The sequence below is a fragment of the Nuphar pumila genome, chromosome 1 (genome assembly GCF_984573655.1).
Source record: "Nuphar pumila chromosome 1, dmNupPumi1.hap1.1, whole genome shotgun sequence".
Classification (NCBI taxonomy): Eukaryota; Viridiplantae; Streptophyta; class Magnoliopsida; order Nymphaeales; family Nymphaeaceae; genus Nuphar; species Nuphar pumila.
In genome coordinates, this window is record NC_143249.1 from 162,565,383 (window position 1) to 162,587,159 (window position 21,777).

Genomic DNA, 21,777 nt, shown 5'->3' on the forward strand with positions numbered 1-21,777 from the left:
GACATCCCCATGACCCCCTAAGCCAAAATGATCCATTTGGATCTAAAAAGGGGTTCAAAAGCATTTTGGTTATTTTACATGATTTAATTTTTTTTGTTCATCCATCTTAGAAAATTAATATTGTTATGTGGTCTCATTTTTGTCTTTTGGAATCACTTGTTTGTATTTTTTTATTTTTTATCTATTTTTTTAAAGTGCTGGATTATACGGATCCGAATAGTTCTAATGCCCATTAGGATGTATTTGTGGTACTAAAGGGTGTAAGGAGTAAAAAAATAGTTTTAGATTTTATTCCAGCCATGGATTTGAATATTGTATCAAAGTTTGTCTTGAATATTGGAGGTCCAATCCATCTTGGTTGGAGCCCTCCTATTAGCCAACTCTTTTGGAGTGCCATTGGCGAAAGTGTGAGGTGTCCATTTTAGAGTCCAATCAAGGGCCAATCACCTCATCTCAAACCCATTGGCTCTTCTAAAAGTGCCACCCATATGGAGCTTTCATCTTTCTCTTGGTGGCTCTTCATTGGTCAGTCAAGAGGAGAGTAAAACCAAAAATTCAAAAGATAGTCCTTTATTGGCCTCTTGGGAGGTGGCCTCCCAAGAGACCAATGAGAGCCACAACCACTTTCTTTTTTCTTTAAAAGAGCTCTAAAAAATTGTAGAGGAGTCTTTTTTGCATGTTTGAAAAAAATTGTAGAAGAAATGGAGAGAAATAATAAGTGATTTTTTTTTGTGGAACCCTAGCTTTGTAAAGGTGGCCAAGAGTATTGTTGCTGATGTTTGAGAATCCTTTTTGTTGCACCATGAAACCTTTCTGCACTTGAAGAAGTTGTTTAACGGTGTGATCATTGCTGCCATTAGAGTCTTGAAGGTTGGAATTTGGTCTTGTTTCAAGCTTGTTCGAGTGAACCTTATTTGTGTGATCCTTGTTTGTGCGAGCCTTGTGCATGTGAACCTTGTTTCTAGAACCATTGTTGTTGTTCATGGACCTTGGACTCGTTTATGACATTTTTTGGCAGCCATGGACTGCATCTTCATCTGGGTGTCCATTGAATTGACGATTCATGGTGTTTGAGTCAACCAACATTCATCTATTTCGGTTTGACTAGAAACTTGATTATTTTGCTAAACTTGTGCTATGAATGTTGTTGAATTTTGGATTTGATATTTTATCATGATAATTTTTTATTGAGTTCTGATTTTGTGTTTATCATATTTAAAACTTTGTTGTGTTGTGAAAGATTTCATTTTTGAGAAATTGTGTTCGCACTATCTTGTGTTTGGTTAATATCTCTCATGTGTTACTTGTATTTTGATCTAACCAGAGTTAGGTTAAGGAGGAAGGGATATTAATATTATAGAAATCACCTTTGGAAGTGTGCTTGAATGCAGGTTGAACTTTGAACACCTAAAGATAAAATCATACCATCATTTTGTATGTTTGTGTTCGCTATTTGATTTTTCAGAATTCAAGTATGTTTGATCTAGTCATAGTATTTTGGATATATATCTCTCACTTTGAATCAAATCTGTGCATACTTGGATTCGTTGGAAAGCTGATGAATTTTTCAACAGCTTTTATGTTATGTCTGTTGGCAGATTATATACTTATAGTCTCCAAAAATGGACCTAGACAGAGAGCTCTTTCATTCCCATGTTTGTTTTCAGTTTTTTAGTCAGACTTGGTGTTTTTGTGATATCACGTCACCCTGGTGTCAAAAAATTGTGTTCTCAAATTCGTTAGAAAGATAATGAGTATATCTTCAAATTTCATGTTGTGTCCATCGTCATATTATATTCTTACAATCTCTGAAAATAGACCTGAATAGAACAAACAATTTTTGAGAGACTGTCTTACTAGCTCAACAGTCAAGTCTAATAATCATTGTGTATATTCACAGCCTGACATGAAAAAATTCTAATTTTTTAAGCATTGAAAAGATCATTTTGTCATCTATATTTTCTCAGTTTTGTATTTTTCCAAAATCTATGATCTTATGTGTCAAATTCCAATAGTGGCAGTCCTTGTATTTTCAAAATCTCAATTTGAAAGCTTCCGCAATAGAATAGTAGGTATGGTGTCTTGGTCGTGAACCAACTTATGGTCGGTCTGCACCACCATGTAACATATTTTTTAGTAAGAGAACGAGTAATTACTTTGCATATGTTTGTGTACTCAATTCGTACATGTACATGTTCTTGACTTGGTATATAATTGTTATATGTATGATTTTGGTATATTTGTCCTAATATATATGCAATACTTGGGCAGAAACTGAGGATTAGACTTCATGCAGGTACATGTTTATATGTCATGTTGTTCAGTTTTTTAGGATGTTTGTTGTAGTTAGTTGTTTGCTAATAACCCTTTATTCAGCAAGATGCCACAAATATAAGGAATCATATAGATCAACTTTTTATAAGGAATCATATGCTAATAAAAAGGAGGAGGTCGAGGAGACATCACAGTGCTAGGTGTTGATATCTTGATAGTTGAGCTATGGACACTTGTGGGTTCAATGTAAATTTGTATTATAAACTTCAAACATTAAGGATATAAATGCGCACACACATATGAGTTATGGATACTATTGCACTTTTTTTATTGTTTATATGGTTTAGTTTTAGTTTTTGCTTCGATCTAGAGAATTTTATTATTTTTATGGTTTGTATATGTACACACACATGTATGAATGAATGAATGTATGAGTAGGTTTATTTTGAAAAAATGAATACTAATAAATTTATAAAAATATTTATTAGAATCAGAAAGTTCGCATAAAATAACTACAAAAATTGTCAAATATTTGCGAGAATGAAGAAGACCACATAAAATAATTGTGAAAATCGATAAATATTTGCGAGGATGAAGAAGACCACATGAAATAATTATGAAAATCAATAAATATTTGTGATGATGAAACAAATATTTGTTGACTTTTGCAATTATTTTATGCAGCATGTCTTATCATCAGAAATATTTATCAATTTTCATAATTATTTTATGCAGACTTCTTCATCCTTGCAAATATTTATAAATTATTGTAGTTATTTTATGAAAAAAATTACTAAAATGAGAAAGTTCGCATAAAATAACTACAAAAATTGACAAATATTTGCTATGATGAAGAAGTCCACATAAAATTATAGAGAAAATTGATAAATATTTGTGATGATGAGACAAATATTTGTCCACTTTCACAACTATTTTATGCAGAATGTCTCAACATCACAAAAACGCCCAATTTTTATAAATATTTTATGCAAACTTCTTCATTCTCGCAAATATTTATCAATTTTTGCAATTATTTTAGGCGGACTTACTCATTTCAGTAAATAATTGTCATTTTTTATAGTTATTTTATGAAGACTTCCTTATTCCAATAAAAAACTACTCATACATGCATCCATTCAAATGACATTATGTACAATATTATTGAGTTACAATATTTTTTCTTTCACATAAATTTATAAAGCCGACATGACTCAATATCACAAAACAATCACATTAAGTCACTATTATAGATGTTGTCAATGACGCGATCGTAGCTCCTCGATGACCTTATTTGCATTTTTGAGAAGGGCATCCTGACTCCATATCATATCATTTAGCATGCAATTTTCTTCAAGTGAAGAGCCGATTTTGCTTTCAATCTACTTTAGGTTCTTTTATGCTTTGCCCCAACTTTCTTCTCTTTCTTAATGACCCTCTTTGCGGAGGAAGAACAAGCAACTTGTTGGGCAGCTATAAATTCGTCATTGGTGGCACATACCATGGACGACAAGTCAATGTCTTTGCTGCACTCGCACTAGTCTTTAACTTCAAAGAGAAATACCATGGGGTAATCTTTTGTCCAATTTGTTATGGAAAGGGACAAAAATTTGCTAAGTGTGTGAGGATGATTGGGTAGTTGTTGAATAAACACAAACTGTCGGACTACTCCGCTGGCTATTTGGCTCTCAACTTCATTCATGTCGTGCAATAAAATATCATTCCTCGCAATGTCCTTTTCCCCCACAACCACGTCAGCATTCTCTTCCTCCTCCTTTGCGCTTTCATGGGAGCACCAATTTACTTATATTTCCTTTATGGTTAGTTTTATGTACATACATTTATAAAAAAAATATAAGAAATATCAACAACAATACCCATGACTGCCCCGGTCAACCTGTGCAATGATACGTCTCATGTGAGGACTCACCAATCTTTGATCAAGGCCCTCTTCATTATGTGACCAACTCCATATTATGACATGTAGAAATTCATGGAGAAATTCATGCATCTGGGGCCTTGCAATGAATGTATGCTCCCATATCCAAATGTGCAAAAATTAATACAATGATTAACAAGAATTAATACACAATATATATCTATAAATCAAAAGTTTAGGATTAATACACAATATGTAAGTACAATATAATGTTAAATAATGTATGAGTATAAATCAAAAGTTTAGGTACAATGAAGGAATAAATACTTTCAACAACACCAACATCCCGATACCTCACACTACTCAAACTTGCATACAAGTGTGCAAGTGAGGTTACTCTTTATGCATATTGATTGGCATAATCCAGGTCTTGCAACAATTTGGTGTACGATGAATGAATCGACTTTTCACCAATGTCAATGAATAAGCATGAGCTACATAAGTAAAACAAGAATGCACTCACCTTATAAAACCACACTACTATTGCCCTTCTCTCCAACACAAGTAGTTTCACCTTCATTCTCCTCGCCCTACTAGGGTTATAGTGGCTCCTAAGTCACGCAATTTGAAGTATATTTTATGATTTTCGAGTTTACGGTTGTGTTCATATCAAAATTTTGACAAAAAAAAAGTTTTTTTTTTCATAAAAATGAAGTTGAAATGCATTTGGAGTGCACCTGACAAGTTTTAGGGTTTTAAGAGTCGACCCTTACTAAGGAAGGGTTGACCCTTGCTTGCGGGCCGCATTAAAAATAGCTTGAGAGTCGACCCCTGTTAAGTAAGAGTTGACTCATCTTTGTTACTAGTGTGCATTTGGGCCTGAGAGTCAAACCTCTCCATAGAGAGTCTACCCTTGTTGTTGGGGAGCAACACACTCAGGCTAGAGTTGGATCTGAACATCAAATCCAACCCTGACTAGATCTTATTAGGCTACTTTTGGGCTGAATCTGGATCTTACCCAAGATTTAGACCCCTACCTCTTCACTCCAAATATTGAACATGGGTTTATACACATGGTTTTGCCAAGTTTAACAAGTGTTAAAATGGTTTAACACTTGTTAAGAGGAAGTCATTCACGTGAATGGCTTGGTGTTGCCATTTGGCAACACCAGCGTTGCCTTCCTCCCCTATTTAATGGGGGCCTTTCCCCCCCTTTTCTTCACCATTCGAGTCCCAACTCCCCTCCTCTCTCTCTAACTTCGCTTCTTCTTCTCTATTCTCAGCCCTCCCTTTCTCTTTATGGTGGTTGCACTAGCTGCAACCACTAAGCCCTCAGCCCTCCTCCACCTGGTTCCACCCTATCTCAACCCGCCACCAAGCCAGGTCCAGTTCAGTTGGCTGGACCTCCACCGGAGTCATCCTCCCTTCTACCACCACACGTGCCTCAGCTCGATTCACCTTAGCTCAGTTCTGCCACCTTCTTGTCGTTGCAACACCATCGCTTTGGCCAAAGATTTTAGACTAGCCACCACCATCATCGTCAGCCACCCAGCCCTGTCGTCAACATGGATTCACTTGGCAGAACACCATTGAGCTCCACCTCGGTTCTTCCATTCATCTGCAACCTCCTTCTCGTCCAGTTCAATCGCACACCCCTCATATTCACGGAGGAAAATTCCTCTCTGTATATTTGGAATTTTTTCGTCTCTTATCATTACGCACTACATGGGTACTCTTATGCGAATTTACATTGAAGTATGAGATCTTTGTACATATATTTTTGTGTATAGATTGTTCATAAATTAAGTAGAGATGTTTGATTTCGAGAAAATTGGGAAGAAAACACAATTTTGGAAAGGAATAAGTGAGTTCCTAAGGTACAAGAGTCGACTCTTGCAATCAAGGGTCAACCCAAGTAGCTTTAAGGATCTCTTGTCTGAGGGTTGACCCTCAGATCTGAAGAGTTGACTCTTGGATAGGCTTATACCCCTAAATCTGATGAGGATCAACCCTTGCAATTGAAGGGTAGACTCTCGAAAAGGATTGAAGCTAGACAGAAAGAGTACACCCTTGTTTTTAAGGGTCGACCCTTGCTGGTTATACCTCTATTTTAAACTGAACGCCTTATGAGTCCACCCACGCTTTTGATGGGTTGACCCTCTCCGCTCTTGTTGCTTACTATAGATAAACCCTTTATGAGTCTGATGGTTCAACCCTCTATGCTTTTGTTTCCTAATGTAGTTAAAACCCTTAGGAGTCGACCCATGCTTTTGATGGGTTGACCCTCTTTGCCCTTATTACATAATGTTAACTAGGCCCTTTGTGAGTCGACCCATGCTTTTGATGGGTTGACCCTCTTTGGTCTTTATGCATAATTTTATCCAATACCCTAGTGAGTAGACCCTTGACTTAGAAGGGTCAACCCTTATTCAAGGAATACCCATTAAGGGTCAACCCTGCTAGGACTTATTGAATGTTTTTAAACTTGGACCCATTAAGGGTTGACCCTCACTTTAAAAGGTCGACCCTTGTTAAGTTTTGTTATACAACCATAACCCAGAAAAGAGTTAACTCCTTATTTGAATGGTTGACCCACTGCCCACTGTTTTGAACACAGTGTTGGACCCCAATCCATGATGCGACCCTTGGTCTTGATGGCTTGACCCCCACACATACAAGTTACAAAATACACTTATGGATCAAACCTTGACTTTGAAGGGTCGACCCCTACTTAGAGAAGACCCAGGAAGGGTCGACCCCTGTACCATAGTCAGTTGGCCCTTGTCACTGGATTGACCCCTACTTCATGAGAGTTGACTCATACTCACTTTAGGACTGATTTTAGCTCATATGGAGCTTGTGGTTAAAGGAACCAGACTCAGGTCCTGATAACTATAAGGTGTAGCATGTATCTGGGTACTGTAAGGGATATAAGGCATGTATATACTATTGATGGCTCTGCAATGAGTTGGGGGTTTTAAGAAATCCTTCTGAATGAAAAAACACACATGTTAACCATGCACACCTAAATAAATAATGATGCCATCACTGGTGAGACGCTCAAGTGGTTCAAGGCACCAGAGAAAAAATAGATGGTTATGAGATAGATAACCCTCATAACCATTGTCTTCAAGCGCTATCTTGAAGATGAGAGGTGACACAAACCTCGAGAGATTCACCTATATTCTTGGTATTGTATGGAAGCAAGGCATCCTGATGGGTCTTCATTCACTCGAGAGTTAGGAGATCGGGGCTATCAATATGTGTCAGGTGATAGTGCCCAACTATCTCTCCAATGCATCTTACTTCTTGTCTTGCAAGTGTTAAGTGAGAACCATCTTCCGACCATGGGCCACCCGCTTTGACTCCTATACTGGAAGACCTTCGAGCAATTTAAAATACTATAACATAATAAACACCCGAAGTGTTCTGTTATGTTTCGATGTCATATTCCCCGAAAACCCAAGTGAGCCTCCAAATCAAGAGAAACAAAGACAATACAAACCACACAACTTAGTATTGAAAACATGTCCAGTTAGTCTATACGGATCAATGCAATTGAACATGTACAAGCTTCGAGTAAGCTGTATGCAAAACTATGAGCTTCAAGAAAGTTGTCTTATGACTGAGGTCATACTGAAAGTTAGCATATTGTATTGCTTTCATTATGAACATAACTATTTTATTATTGGATATCTGAACTGATGTGTTATATCTGTATGAGAATATATGTTTTGATGTTATATATTTCAGTATAAACTTGGTGTATATATCTACCAGGCTTTCATCAGTCTGACCCCTTTTTATGGGTGCAGGTGAGCATTGACTGCGTAGCACGAGCCATGATGCACGGCAGGGACGACATACTAGGACTTCTTAGCTCGGTTCATTTTTGATATTTTGGATTCATTTCTTATATTTTGATAAACATGTTACTGTTCATAAACTCTGGATTTGCAATGTTCATCCTATGCATTTTTTTTAGAATGATATACATGTTTTGATTAAATTGCTTTACTCCCGTACTTTTCAGATTTGTTTAAAAAATCAAAGGGTTGAATTCTAAATATAATCCTCGTCGTTAGACCCGAATCCGAACCCTATGGGGGGAGTTGGATCTAGGCCTACGAAGTTCACCTTTCTCCTGTAACCCACTCAAGAATTCTTTAACTTAGGCCAACCAAACAAATTTATGTTGTGTTATAACCTTGTTTTACATCGCCAAAGAAAATTTTAAAATTTTCATGAATTTTTAAAGTTATAAATCTTGGGATATTACACGTTTAGTTTAAGTAGAGGTTCACACATATGTTTATGCGAATTCATGAAGTATATACGAATAAGTAGAATATTTGAGATGTCCTGGGTTTCTGTTTAACCAAATTTTTGCAAATATATTTATGCAAATTTGTGAAGTATATGCGAATAAGTATGATATTTGCGATTTTAATGGTTTCAGTCTAATAGGATGTGCACAAATAAATTTATACGAGGTTCATATTATATATATGAATTATGTAGGATATTTGAGATGTTAAGGGTTTTAGTTTTACTGAATATTTGCAAATAAATTTATGCGAGTTTTGTGAGGTCTAAGTAAGAAATCATGCGATTCTAGATTTAATTGGGTGTTTGTAGTAGCCAACGAGTGGTATAATTTTTATCGCAATAACCCATCAATTCTCAATTGTGAAGAGTAAAAATGTCTTCCCAAAGTTGGGCATTTGCGATTTTGGACATGAAGAGAATATAAAAAAATATAAGGTATTTTCGAAAAATGTATCAAATTCTCCATAGAGTATAGTCATTTTTCGCATATTAAAGTGTATATTTTATACATCTGCTTTTTAACTACCCAGCTCCACGTAGGGTTGTCAATGGGCCGGATATCTGATGCTTCGGGAGCATTTCATTACCTTGGATCTAAGATCCAAGGTTTTCTAACAAGATATCCTTGGATGTCAAAACCGAGATTTTCTAGTCCAACCCCTTCCCATTGGACTTAAAACCTCGGTTTTGGGAGAGTTTTAGTATAAAATAGGTAGAGCTTAAAACCTCGATTTTGAGGTCATTCGTTTCTAAGGGGGTTGGATCAAAAGCATGTGCCCCATGTCTGGATTCTCTTTAGAGATCCGAGGTAATCAATACACCCAAGTGTACTCAAATAATTTGAGAAAATGAAATGGCAAACTTTGGATCCATATAATTTATAATTTAAGGAGTGTATTTTTTATTTAAAAGAATATAAAATACTTGGGTCAAGCTAGAGTCTATCCAATACAAATCATATTCCAAACCTTACCAGCATATTTACTTGGGTAGGTTTCCGGTCGACCCAAATAACGTTCAAGAGCGATTTTTATACCCATACGCGTGGGGATGCAAACCTTTGGATCCCAAAATACATTGGGGAGTCGGATCGAATTTGGGACAACCAAAATTTACAAATTTCCCTTTTAGAATCCGACCCGTTTGCAACCCTACATACGCAGGAGAGTATTCACGTTCAGGTGGGGTCGAAGACCCGATACAAACCTGACCCATTGACAGCCCTAAGCTCCATAGTCTAGACTCTAGACTGGTCGAAAGTTCCTAATATTTTGGATCTGGTTCGGACCCATGTCCTGGTCCAGTTAGGAAAAACCCAGCGGCTGCAAGGCGGCGACAGCAGCAAACGCCGGGTTTCCGACGTCCAAAGCAGACGCAGCGAAGAAAAGGAGGAGAGGGTTCTCCGAGTCTCCGCCGTAACGGCCATGGGCGTCGTCCGAGACGGAAGAGTCTCGGGGTTTCTCCCCAAGGAGGAGGTCTTCGCCGTACAATATCCCGGCTACCCTTCTTCCTCCGCTCGCGCCCTCGAAACCCTCGGCGGCACCGACGGCATCCTCAAGGTTTAGGGTTTTTTCTGTTTCCCCCCAGAATTCTGTTGGACTTTTTTAATCTCTTTTTGATCGATTTCTTGGTGTATATTTTTCATTCCCGTGTTTGTTTTCCGTTTTTGAGAGGGAAAAGTTTGCTTTCACTCGGTCGATCGGTCTAATAACCAAGTATTCAAGTTGGGATTCTTTCGTTGCTTTCCTTGAGTTTTTGGGGTTCATTTTTTTTGGTCGTTCGAGGAAATTCATGCCTTTCTTTGGATCACTTTGCTGTTATGGTTGCCTTCCCTTGCTTGTTTTGGCGTGAGGGATTTTTCTTTTTCCTTTTTAAAAGGAAGCCACTTATCTGTGAATGTAGGATAAATAGGGAATTTGGGTTGTGTGACTTCCAGCTTATCCAGTCTTTTCTGGATAAGTTGATGCACATCCAAGCAACCTCCATAGATAGAGTTTGTTTGGTTAATGATGAGAATTTGTGATGAAAAGAGAAAAATCTGTGCTGACAGAGTACTTGTGTTTACTAGAAAATCTGTATCAATTGTATGATCTTTAGCCTACACAGTGAGAATTGCAAGATGCTGTGTATTCACCGAGGAAACCGAGGAATTGAACTACATTCGCCGAGGAATTGAACTACATTCGCCAAGGAATTGAACTAAGAATGCTGTACATTCCAGGGTTTGCATATGTTCGAATGGAATGGTACAATATGAATCGTGTAGCAAATAATCTAAAATTACTTGACCTGCAATTAAATTATGACACTTTAAATTACATTAGCCTGTTAACAGAAAAGTTGGAACAAGCAAAGCAGGAAAGAAACTCTTAAATTCTTAGACGTGCTCTTCCGGAGCTGATGAGCCCTTGCCATTGTCTATTCTTGGTTCAAATGTCATATCTACAACTATGGATAAGGTTAGAAACAAGGCGGTTAGCTTGCATCTTGTCTCCTTTATGGTTGTCGAATAAGCCAAGCAACCAGATCCATGAGCTGCCTGTAAAGGTTTACCAAGCTGAGTTTGAACAATACCCTAAAATGAGCGTTGTGATGAAAAACAGAGTAACTATCCAAAAGACTTTTTTTATTTATTTAGGTACACAGAAAAATCCACAGCCTGGTAACAGGTAGATTATACATCAACCCCCGGAGGGGTGGGGGAGTCTCATGTTTTGCATCAATGCAAATGAAATTCTTATAGAGTATCTGGAGGATAAGTGCAGAGTGAAATTCTAAAATGACAAACATACCATGTATATACACAAGTCCTAACACATGTTCAATACTTGGATCAAACGTGACAGCTAGGGCTGTGGGATCATTCTATCCTTAAGAAGAAAAAAAATGTTGTACTTGGATCAAACGTGACAGCTAGGGCTGTGGGATCATTCTATCCTTAAGAAGAAAAAAAATGTTGTCCTTAATTGAGGGGCTCAAGTTCATGCCCTACAGGTTACTACCTCCGGATTTGCTGAAAGAGGAAAAAGGGAAAGGTGAAGTAAAGTAAACAATGAACAGTATAAAACAAATGTTGAATGTGACTGGTAGTCATACTATCTTAACAAAGGGTATATTTGTTTATTTTATCTATCTATATTATATGCATGGTTGCCAGTCGAGGAAGCGGGAGCGGGAAGCAAGGCACTTTCAAAATTTTAGGAAGCAGGAAGCATGGGACGACTTAGAAGCGAATCACGAACCGTCTCGGAAGCGACCTAGGAAGCAAACCGGAAGCGACCTAGGAAGTGAGGGGAAGCGAAAAAAGAAGAAAAAAAAATAAAATGAAAAAAATGAAAAAAATGAAAAAAATGAAAAAAAATGAAAAAAAATGAAAAAAGAGGGAAGCGTGTGGGAAGCAAGGGGAAGGGCGCTTCCCATAAAAGGAAAACACGCTTCCCAAAAAAAAGGATGCTTCCCCGTGTGTTTCGGAAGTGCGACGTTTCGCGCTTCCAAAACGCGTATCGGGGAAGCGCGCTTCCCTGATGGTATAGGCGCTTCCGGTAACTCTGATTATATGTAGGAATAGTGATACTATCAACAAGTGTCTCTCTTGGGAGAATTTAGTAATAAGTGGTTTTCTCAAGGATCTTGGAATTCTCTTTAAAAATAAACAATCAAAGGGAAATGAAAGTTTTGAAAATTGATTTTTAAGGAAAATTCTATGATAATATTATTGTGGATTCATTATAAGATTTTGTTCAACGTGTGATGATATTTGTCTTTCTTTATTTTTAAATGAAAAATCCTGTAAAATCACCAAAATTAAACGATGTGAGATTTGATGACTATATAAAGTTACAAGTATTGGTCTTTTAAGGCTATTGGTCAGGTTTTTCTCTGTTGATTTAGAAGTGTTTTTAATCTCAAGGTTTTCTTAACTAAAAAGTGTAACAGAAAAAATAAATTTCTTGGGAAAATGTCATGATATTTTTGTTTTGTTTTTGTAAGTTACGGTGATATTCTGGTGTTTCTTTTATCTTGAAGAACTCTTTAAATTGTGATAAATTCAAGATATTGCCAATATAGATTTATGCATGCATTCACACACTATATGGTACGGAATGTTGGGCTGCCAAGAGACATCATATTCAAAAAATGAGTGTAGCTGAGATGCGTATGCTGAGATGGATGTGTGGAAATACAATAAAAGATAAGATTCGGAACGAGGAGATACGTAAGAAGGTAGGCGTTGCACCCATTGAAAATAAGATGAGAGAGAATCGTTTACGGTGGTTTGGACATATTCGACGAAGGCCTAATGATGCTCCAGTTAGAAGGATGGAGAAATGGGAAAATATATTAGTTAAAAGAGGTCGGGGTAGGCCTAGGAAGACATGGATGGAGGTGATAGGAAAGGATATGAATGCTTTGAACCTCACCGAGGACATGGCATTGGATAGAAATGAATGGAGGAGAAGGATTCATGTGGAAGACCCAGAATGATGTTCTTTGTTGGTTCATATCGCCGACCCCAATTGCTTTGGGATGAAGGCGTAGTTGTTGTTGTTTGTATTCACACACTCACATGGGTTCAAAATTATAACTCAACACCCAAAAATCTGGGTTAAGTTATCTCTTCGCCGTGCTTGTGGACTGCTCAATGACGTGCTGCATCATAGCCTCTTCATTCTTTGTGCTATACTAGTAGTTAGTTTTTGGTGGACTGACATGTTTTTTCTCAGGCACGTAGTTCAGTGTCCAACTATTTGGAGCTCCGTTTTCGGCCTGAAGACCCGTATTCACATCCTGCATTTGGAGAACTGCGGCCCTGCAAAGGTCTTCTGCTCAGGCTATCAAGAAAGAGCTCATCTCATGGTCAAGCTGCTGCTCATGCTAAAGACTTTTCAGTGTCTCCGGAAGCTGAAGTAGCCAATTTGGAGCAGCTTAATGAAGTGAGGAATGGTGACAAAAACCCCACCATCACTGAAACTGAATCTACAACTACTAATGCAGACAAGCATGTGAGGCAGGATGAACCAGTGGTATCCTCACAGCTGTGTGCAGATATTATAGCTAGGGTGGTCAATGCTTACCATTTTGATGGTGAGGTTCACCAGAGCTGGCTATCTAGCTTGCAACTACCATTTTTCTTAATCTAATGATTGTACCTATGGTGTATGAATGATAGATGAATAATAAAAGATATTTATCCCTTGATGGGAGTCCTGTGTCTCTCGTAACTAAGGATTTTGTTTTCTTGAGTTGTCCATTTCTCTAAACAGTCTTTTATTTTCTTCTTTTGGTTTCGTCGTTTCAGGCATGGTAGACTACCAACACGTCCTTGCTGTTCATGCGGATATTGCAAGGAGAAAGAAGAGGCACTGGGTTCAACCACAATTTGGTATCTCTCAGGGACTTAATATCTTCTCTATTTCCTTTATTTAAATGTTAATTGTGTAGTTCACATTGCTTGTATCTCTTCGTTTTCTCCTACTAACTTGCCCTGTTGTTTCTCAGAAAAGGGTGGCCTTATGGATATAGATCAGGACCTGATGATGTTGGTACCTCCACTGTTCGCACTTAAGGACATACCTGAGAATCTCGTGTAAGCCATATGGTTGATTTATTTACTGCAGCTGTTTCAGAAGATGCAGTTTCTAACTTTCTATGCTTGGTGGTTTTAAATTATGAAAGAAGCTTCCATCTGTAGTCTCTTATCTTTGTAGTCTTTTCCAATTGTGGCAAATGAAGGAGATTACGAGGACATTGATATTTCTTTATATTTGTTTCATGTAGCTATCTTTTAAAATTCAGATAATTATGTGGTCCTTTATCCTGTCTCTTGATATTATTTTGCATTGTCTCTAAGGATTCAAATCATCCGCTTCTAATTTTCCTGGTATTATGTATATTGACTCTCTGTGTACGTCGGTGCTTTTGTTCTCCAGCCACCTCTGATCCCATAATGTACTATTCCTAGAGAAATCTTATTTGATTATATATTCTTAACGTTCATGTTCTTTCCTGGTTGTTCTGTTGTTCAGGTTGAGGCCATTAGGCAGTGAAAATTCAAAGCTGAAACAGGAAAGAGTAATGCAGCAACCGTGGGAGGTACTTGTTTGACACATTATGATTACACTATTTTTTCAGAGATACAGTTATATGCCTATGGATCTGCTTGCATGTATATCCTTGGTTTGTGTAGGAGAGTCTTACTTGACTGGATCAATGGAACACAAGGTGCATTTATTACAGTTGTGCCGATGTTACATGTTGACCCATGTATCATCATCATCATCAAGCCTTATCCCAACTACATGGGGTTAGCTTTATGATTCATATTTCTCCATTCCTATCTATCTTCTACTTATACCATGCCAACCTTTCTCACAGGTGCCGTGGGAGGTCTTCGTGCAACATATCTAAACCATCTTAAACCCCAGACATCCATCTTAGCATATGCATCTTTTCCACTTGCATTTTGCTTCTTGTTGCTTTTTAGCTCTGTCACTGGGGTACGGGTGCGGGTACTGAGGGTACAACACGGTAATTTAAAAAAGAGTTTGGGGAGTTTGGACAGGTCCAAACCTGATCCAGACCCAAACTCTTTATATATATATATATATATATATATATAAAGAGTTTGGGTCTGGATCAGGTTTGGACCTGTCCAAATTCCCCAAACTCAAAAACCTTCATTGACCAGGTTTGGACTTGTCCAAAGTTATGTCACATGGGTACGGGTGCGGGGGTGCGGCACTTTCAAAAAACCTGGGTGCGGGGGTGCGGAAAAAATATAAAAAATTATATATATATATATGTATATATATATATATATATAAAGTCCAAAAGTTGGACATAAATGATTCTAGGTGCGTTGACTGCACCTAGGGTCAGGTTGACGGCATCGGGTGCGACACCTAGTTGGAGAATCCCTGTGACATATAGGGCAATTTTTTTTTCTTGGCAATTTTTTTTAAGTCCGAAAATTGGACCAAATTGACCCTGGGTGCATTGACCACACCCAGGGTCGGGTTGACCGCACCCGGTGCCGCACCCGCACCCGCGTCGCGTCGACGCGGGTGCGGCACCCTGATAGCCGAATCCCTGTGACATAGGTCCAAACTTGGTCAACAAAGATGCATTATAAAAAAGGGAAGGGCTACGCCCTTTCCCCTTTTTGGTTTTTCTCTCTCGAACGTTCTCCCCTCTCTCAGCCTTTCCTCTCGAAAGTTGCATGAAGAAGAATCAAACGTTCTCCCGTCTCCCAGCCTTTCCTCTCTCTCTGAGGAGGATTGTGCCCCAATGATCGGTGAAATGGTTAAAAAAAGGTGGTGACTGAAATGGGAACTAGAAATAAATGCAATTAAAGTGGGAAAAGAAATCAATGAACTTGCATTGTAGATGAGAAGTAAATGAAATATTTCGAAGTAGTGCAGTATATATTGCATCTGATTGATAGACATATTTATTTTTGTACATCTCTTGAGTATTATTCCGAAACTTGTATCTCAATGCCCTGCTACTTTGGCCTCACTATATAAAACATTGAATTTTATAGTGAACCCCAGTTCAGCTGCATCTGATTTGCATGTTGCTACAGAATCACTGTTCTTATGCCATATTCAGGAAGCACTAATACAACTAATTGCTTTCTTGGTGCAATCTGAGCTGCTGTTTAAGTACTATGTATCTCAATTACAGTTCTACAAGGATGAAAGTCATTGAGACTATGTCTTTGATTATGTTAAGCAGATAGTGGTGCAGTTTCTGCCAGTGAGGCCACATACATATGTATAATTTCTGTACAAAGTAATCCAAGGATGGGAAATGTGAAAGTCTTTTGTCCCCACCAAGAGTTATGTCTATGGCTATCTATCTTCCTTTATATATCTACAAACATGATTTTAGGTCTAGATTGTCCTTTCATTCTGATCAGTTTTACTACTTATGTCCCTTGCATCGATGGAGGGCATTAATGTTATTGCTTTATGATATTTTATTTTCACATTGTATGACCAGTCTGAGGGTTTAAACTGCAATTTGCAAACTATAGAATGTTTTAGCAAATTTAGAGACTCTTATCTCCAATCATTCAATAAAAATGAGAACTATGTGAAAAAAATTCACAGGTGGAATTTTTCTTGTGCTTAATTTCATTTTTGCTATATTTAACTTGTTTTCAGTAATCTTGTTTTCTATAGTTTCACATATTCTGCGTGCCATTTTGTAGATATCCGAAGGGGGATCTATTTTGTCATGGGAGTGACATCTCATGGTCTTATACTTTCAACCTTTAGTTGCATATGAGATATCATTTATGCTCTGTTGATTGCTTTTCCTTCACTCCTTCCTGGATGTAGAAAGAACATCATCTTAGCATAATCATTCTAATGCATAGAACTGCATAGCATTGCCGATATGTGTGGGAAGTTGTCAGTGATTAATATTCATTGAAATTTTATGCTACATCCTGCTAGTGCATGTTTCTACCTTAGATGATACTGGTGCATGGGCTCTTTTTTCTGCTGAGTTGTTAGATGTTTGGTCTCATGCTAATTTATGTTAGATGACAGTGGCACAACAACTGCTTCTACTTTATCATTTCTGGTTTCTTGCCATTGCCTTCATTTAATTTTCAGTATGCTGATTGCTTGCCTGCTAGAACACATTTTTTTCAGCTATAGTGTTTTCCCGTTTGATGCATATGTTTTGGCTATATGTTACAGTTTTTCTGACGGCACAAGTTTGACTTCTATGCAGATGGATATCGGGCCTTGTTTTGCTCTTGATTTTAACATAAAAGATATCCTGGTCAACTGCTGATGTTCACTAGTTCCCTTCATATTTTTCTCAGGCTGACTTTTTCTTTTTCACTGTATTGAGAGCTTGTGAGTTATGATATTTTCCAAATACTCTGTCAATTATAGGTTTGAAGGCTTATTTGAGAATTGATTTTTTAGATGTTTGTTCTAAGCATGCAAGGGTATATTATACGAATTTCTGAATCCACATATTAGTTAGTCTTCATATATTTTACCTGTTCAACTTAAAATTTGCAAAGATCCCTGGTCCAATAGACTGGATGGAAAAAATTTCGAAGTACTCAGCTGATTGGGATTGTCAATTGGCTATAACAAATTTCTTCAATGAGCGTCCTATCTGGCCTAGATGCTCTTTGCATGCCCATTTTCTTGAGAAAGGTCTAAAGGTGTCCAATGATCAGCTGAAGAGGTACTTGCTATTTAATTTTCTTGTGTTTACAATCTGATGAAGTCTCTTTATCAAATTCTGACAGTTTGTGTTGAATTTGTTAGTAGTTTTAACTGCCATTGTAACTGGTAAAAAATGCAGGCTTCTTTTCAGATCTGGATACTACTTTGCTACTGGACCATTCAGAGGGTTCTGGATTAGGAAAGGATATGATCCACGGAATGATTCGGAATCACGGATGTAAGATTTTATTTCTACTGTCTCAGGTTCTAGTAGGCTAGGCCTTTTTCTGATAGCGTGGTGGTCAAGGACATCCAATTATTTGTTCAGTTGTTTCAAGTTCGGGATGTAGATGTTCAATTACTTGTTTAGTTACCTGGAATTTGGGATGCATATGCAATTTTAGTTTTATTGCTGTCAACATCCTCTGAAAGAACTCCAAAACATTAAGCAGAAGATAGAGTAAAATCACTAGAATATATTTTTTTATATTTACATGGAAAAACCACCCCCAGGATCAAAGACCTAGCCGCTTTAGCTTTGCCTGCCATACTTGCGGTCCTGTCCTGACAGTGTAAAACTCCGTGAACTTACCCCTTCAATGCTATTTTTCTGAACTTGGACTTGCTCTATGCCATTGAAAATATGTGGAGGAGAGGAATCCCTTTCTTCCAAGTGGAGTCTTTCCAGCATACTCATCACTTCAGCCTGGAAAAAATTGTCATTTGAAATGAATCTCTCATTGCTTCATGGAGACCATAAATACCCTCCTTTCTTCACATGATATGCATTAAATGCAATTTTTTTGATGACACCTTTGGTTATAATGAGCATTACTGAACCAGCTTTGTGCGCCTAGTGGTTGCCTCCATTAGGGAGATGACTTTTTGGGCAAGAATAGGCCTTCAATACCTTTTTAAGGATGTTCATATAGTTGCATTATTACATGAATGCCAACTGTTCCTCCAAGCTTCTGATTTGGTTCGACACTTCTTGAGTGCATTTTATCATGGATGATGTGTATGGGTTGCAGAGCCACAACTGATTGGCTGGTGCTTGGGACCCTTGGTCATATCTGTCACGAAATGGTATGGATTCCAATGCACTCCATGATGAACTTCAAGAATCAAAACATTATACATTTGGACACAAACTTGAGAGCTAAATCTATTCACAATGGACACTAAAAATATAAAAAAAAATTACATTTAAACCTCACTACAAATACACTTTAACACACAAAGCTAATACTACCCATCACTCTTTCAACCCCTACACATACCCCCCCCCCCCCGCCCCCCCCAATGTATAGAGGAGAAAGAGAAAAAGAATAGTACAAAACAAGAGAGAAGCTATGTCACATGGATTCGGCCAACCAGGTGCCACACTCACATCGACGCGACGCGATGCGGGTGTAGCACCCGGTGCGGTCAACCCTACCCTGGGTGCGGTCAACGCTCCTCTCCGACTCCCTCTGCTCTTCGCCAACCCCGCCGCCGATCGCTTTGCCGGACCTCTTCAGGTATGCCCCCGACTCCCTCTGCTATCCTCCTCTTTTCTTATAACGTATTATCCAACAAACAGATGAAGGACTCACAGCGATTCTCAAGCACCTTGATTTAACTGTGCGTAACAAAAAACTGAAACAAGTTTCGAAAACAAACTCCTCGAACTATTCAAAAGAAAAAGAAAACTACCTATTAGCATATTCCAACCAATATCCAGAAAAGGCTAAAACCCTAAACGGTAGAAAACACCAACGAACACAAAATCGAGCAAAATTATCAAAAAAAAAATATGATGGCTAAAAACTAGAGAAAGAGATAGAGAGATCTCATGGTAAAATGCCTCAGAGACCTCCCGATATCTCTTTGATCACCGAAAAAATTTAGCGTTCTCTCTGCTGCGACGGCGAGCCCTCCTCACTCTACAAGACAAAACCCTAACCCTAATTTGAGATGGCGCCCTTTGCTTCCCCCTTTATAGTTGGAGAGGTTGCTTCAACTGTTCGGATGTTATCCGACACCCAACCGGAATCCGGTTGCTATTAGCTGGATTAGGAAAATACGAATCCAATTAATTATGAGATTCAAATTCGACATAGAATTTTATAATCGAATTCGTGGATATCTGATTCTGACGAACATCCAGATCCAATTCATGTAAATAATTGGATTTGGTATTAGCCTTTGTCCATCCGAATCCGATTAGCCAATACGTGATTAGTCGGATTCAATAAGGGTTACATCCAACCGGAATCTCAACCGATCCAAGAGGTAGGGATGTAAATGGTTCAGATTTGGATAGGATGTTTCCAATACCATATCCTACTGAACAGATGTTAGCTAAACATATTCGATTAGGATGGTGAAAAAGCTTCTACTAGTTCGCCTTTTTTTTTACATGTAAGCAGATTCAGATATCCCCCAAATTCAGATAATTATTGGATTTGGTAGCAAAAAAAATCAAAACAGTATCCACATTCACTTATAATCGAGAGCAAGTGATCTGACAAATCACTTTTAGAAAAGTGATTTGGCATCCTCACCGTCCACAACATAGGTCGATGTGGGATGAAGCAATAGACTGTGAAGATGTCAGTGACTTGATAGATCACAGATCTGCTCTTCTTATAATCGGATATGGTTTTGGCTTACCAAATGCAATTAAATGGATAAAATCCGATTCATCGACATCCCTGCTAAGAGGAGTAAGAAAGTCTTAGACCAAAATAACAAAATTATCCAAAAACTATTTTAAAAACGACAAAAAATATGCAATCCGTCACTAATTGAATCAAATCTGGTTCTTTTTTAATCAAACTTAAAAATTATATATATATATATATATATATATATATATATATATATATATATATATATATATATATATATATATATTGCCGCACCCGCACCCGCACCCATGTGACCTAGGAGAGAAGAGAAGAGAAGTAAAAATGAGAGAGGAAGTCATCTCTCATTAAAGAATGAGAGAGTTCCCAACGGCTAGAATCAAAGATAGTTTGACTTGACCCCCAACATATATATTATATATTATTACAATATATATAATATATTATTATATATATTAAACTATATATATATATATATATATATAACAAAATAATACATTAATCTTGACACCCCCCATAAACTTACAGTGACTCACACTGTAGGTTTGCAAATATAAGTTAATACCCCATTATATTTGACTTCAACAAGTACTTTCATTTGTTTCTTCCTTCGAGGGTACTCTTGATCTTCAAACATGTGAGCTAAGCCGGTCTCTAGGATTTCCAATATTATCAAAGCTTGAGATCTGAAAATAAAGCTCATAAAATATCCCAACTATACACATATATGTATTATAAAAGGATTTTGAAAAGATTATTAATTATATATTATGGAGAGAGGATGGCCAAACACACCAAAAGTACAATATATAGAAAACATTTACTAAGACAATTTACCATTTTTCAAAAGTTATTTGAAAACTTCATTAATTTTGAGAAATCATAGTTCTTAATAAGAAAACATAAGTGCATAATATCAAAATGAGAGATGCATGCATAAAATATCTAAAAGATAGGTTTATAAATCATTAATCACTTTAAACATTCATGAAAACATGCATCATTTAAAGTCAATACACATATTTATCACAATAATGAATAAAATACATGATTATTAAAGAAATAACTCACAAAAGAGTTAAAAGTACAAAACATTTTTACACAGCGGAAGACAATAAATAATTTCAATTACTCAACAAAGATTTGAGAAATGCCAAATACATAGTTCAATTTCATTTTAGAAGTAATATACCTAAAAATGATCACTTATGAACCACACAAACAATTTGCAAAGTAAAATAATATATCCTTTAGATGCTTAGAAAGCAATATAAGTGAAAATACAAAAGTGATCGGAATGCGGATCAACATAAATACAAAAGGAGAATCCAAGCATCAGTAACACTATATTGAGTGTTAAAAAACATTAATTCATCAAAAGATAATACAAAGTGTCAACAGTCTCAAGACCATAATAAATGCACAGAAAAGCCATTATGGGCACACCCAACACAATATGCAATTCTACTAA

At 37.3% G+C, this 21,777-nt stretch overlaps 1 protein-coding gene across 1 annotated transcript in view; it reads left to right on the top strand.

The window, feature by feature from the left end:
* The first annotated feature begins 9,825 nt into the window (after positions 1–9,825).
* Positions 9,826–21,777, top strand: part of LOC149851177 (uncharacterized) — a 42,682-nt gene continuing 30,730 nt past the window's right edge. Inside the window, exons 1-8 of the mRNA XM_089999194.1 lie at positions 9,826–10,038; positions 13,204–13,564; positions 13,779–13,862; positions 13,979–14,066; positions 14,506–14,572; positions 17,225–17,267; positions 17,524–17,695; positions 17,816–17,914. Of these exons, the coding sequence (XP_089855320.1) occupies positions 9,904–10,038; positions 13,204–13,564; positions 13,779–13,862; positions 13,979–14,066; positions 14,506–14,572; positions 17,225–17,267; positions 17,524–17,695; positions 17,816–17,914 (1,049 nt within the window). The 5' untranslated portion in view covers positions 9,826–9,903. The remainder of the gene's footprint in view (positions 10,039–13,203; positions 13,565–13,778; positions 13,863–13,978; positions 14,067–14,505; positions 14,573–17,224; positions 17,268–17,523; positions 17,696–17,815; positions 17,915–21,777) is intronic.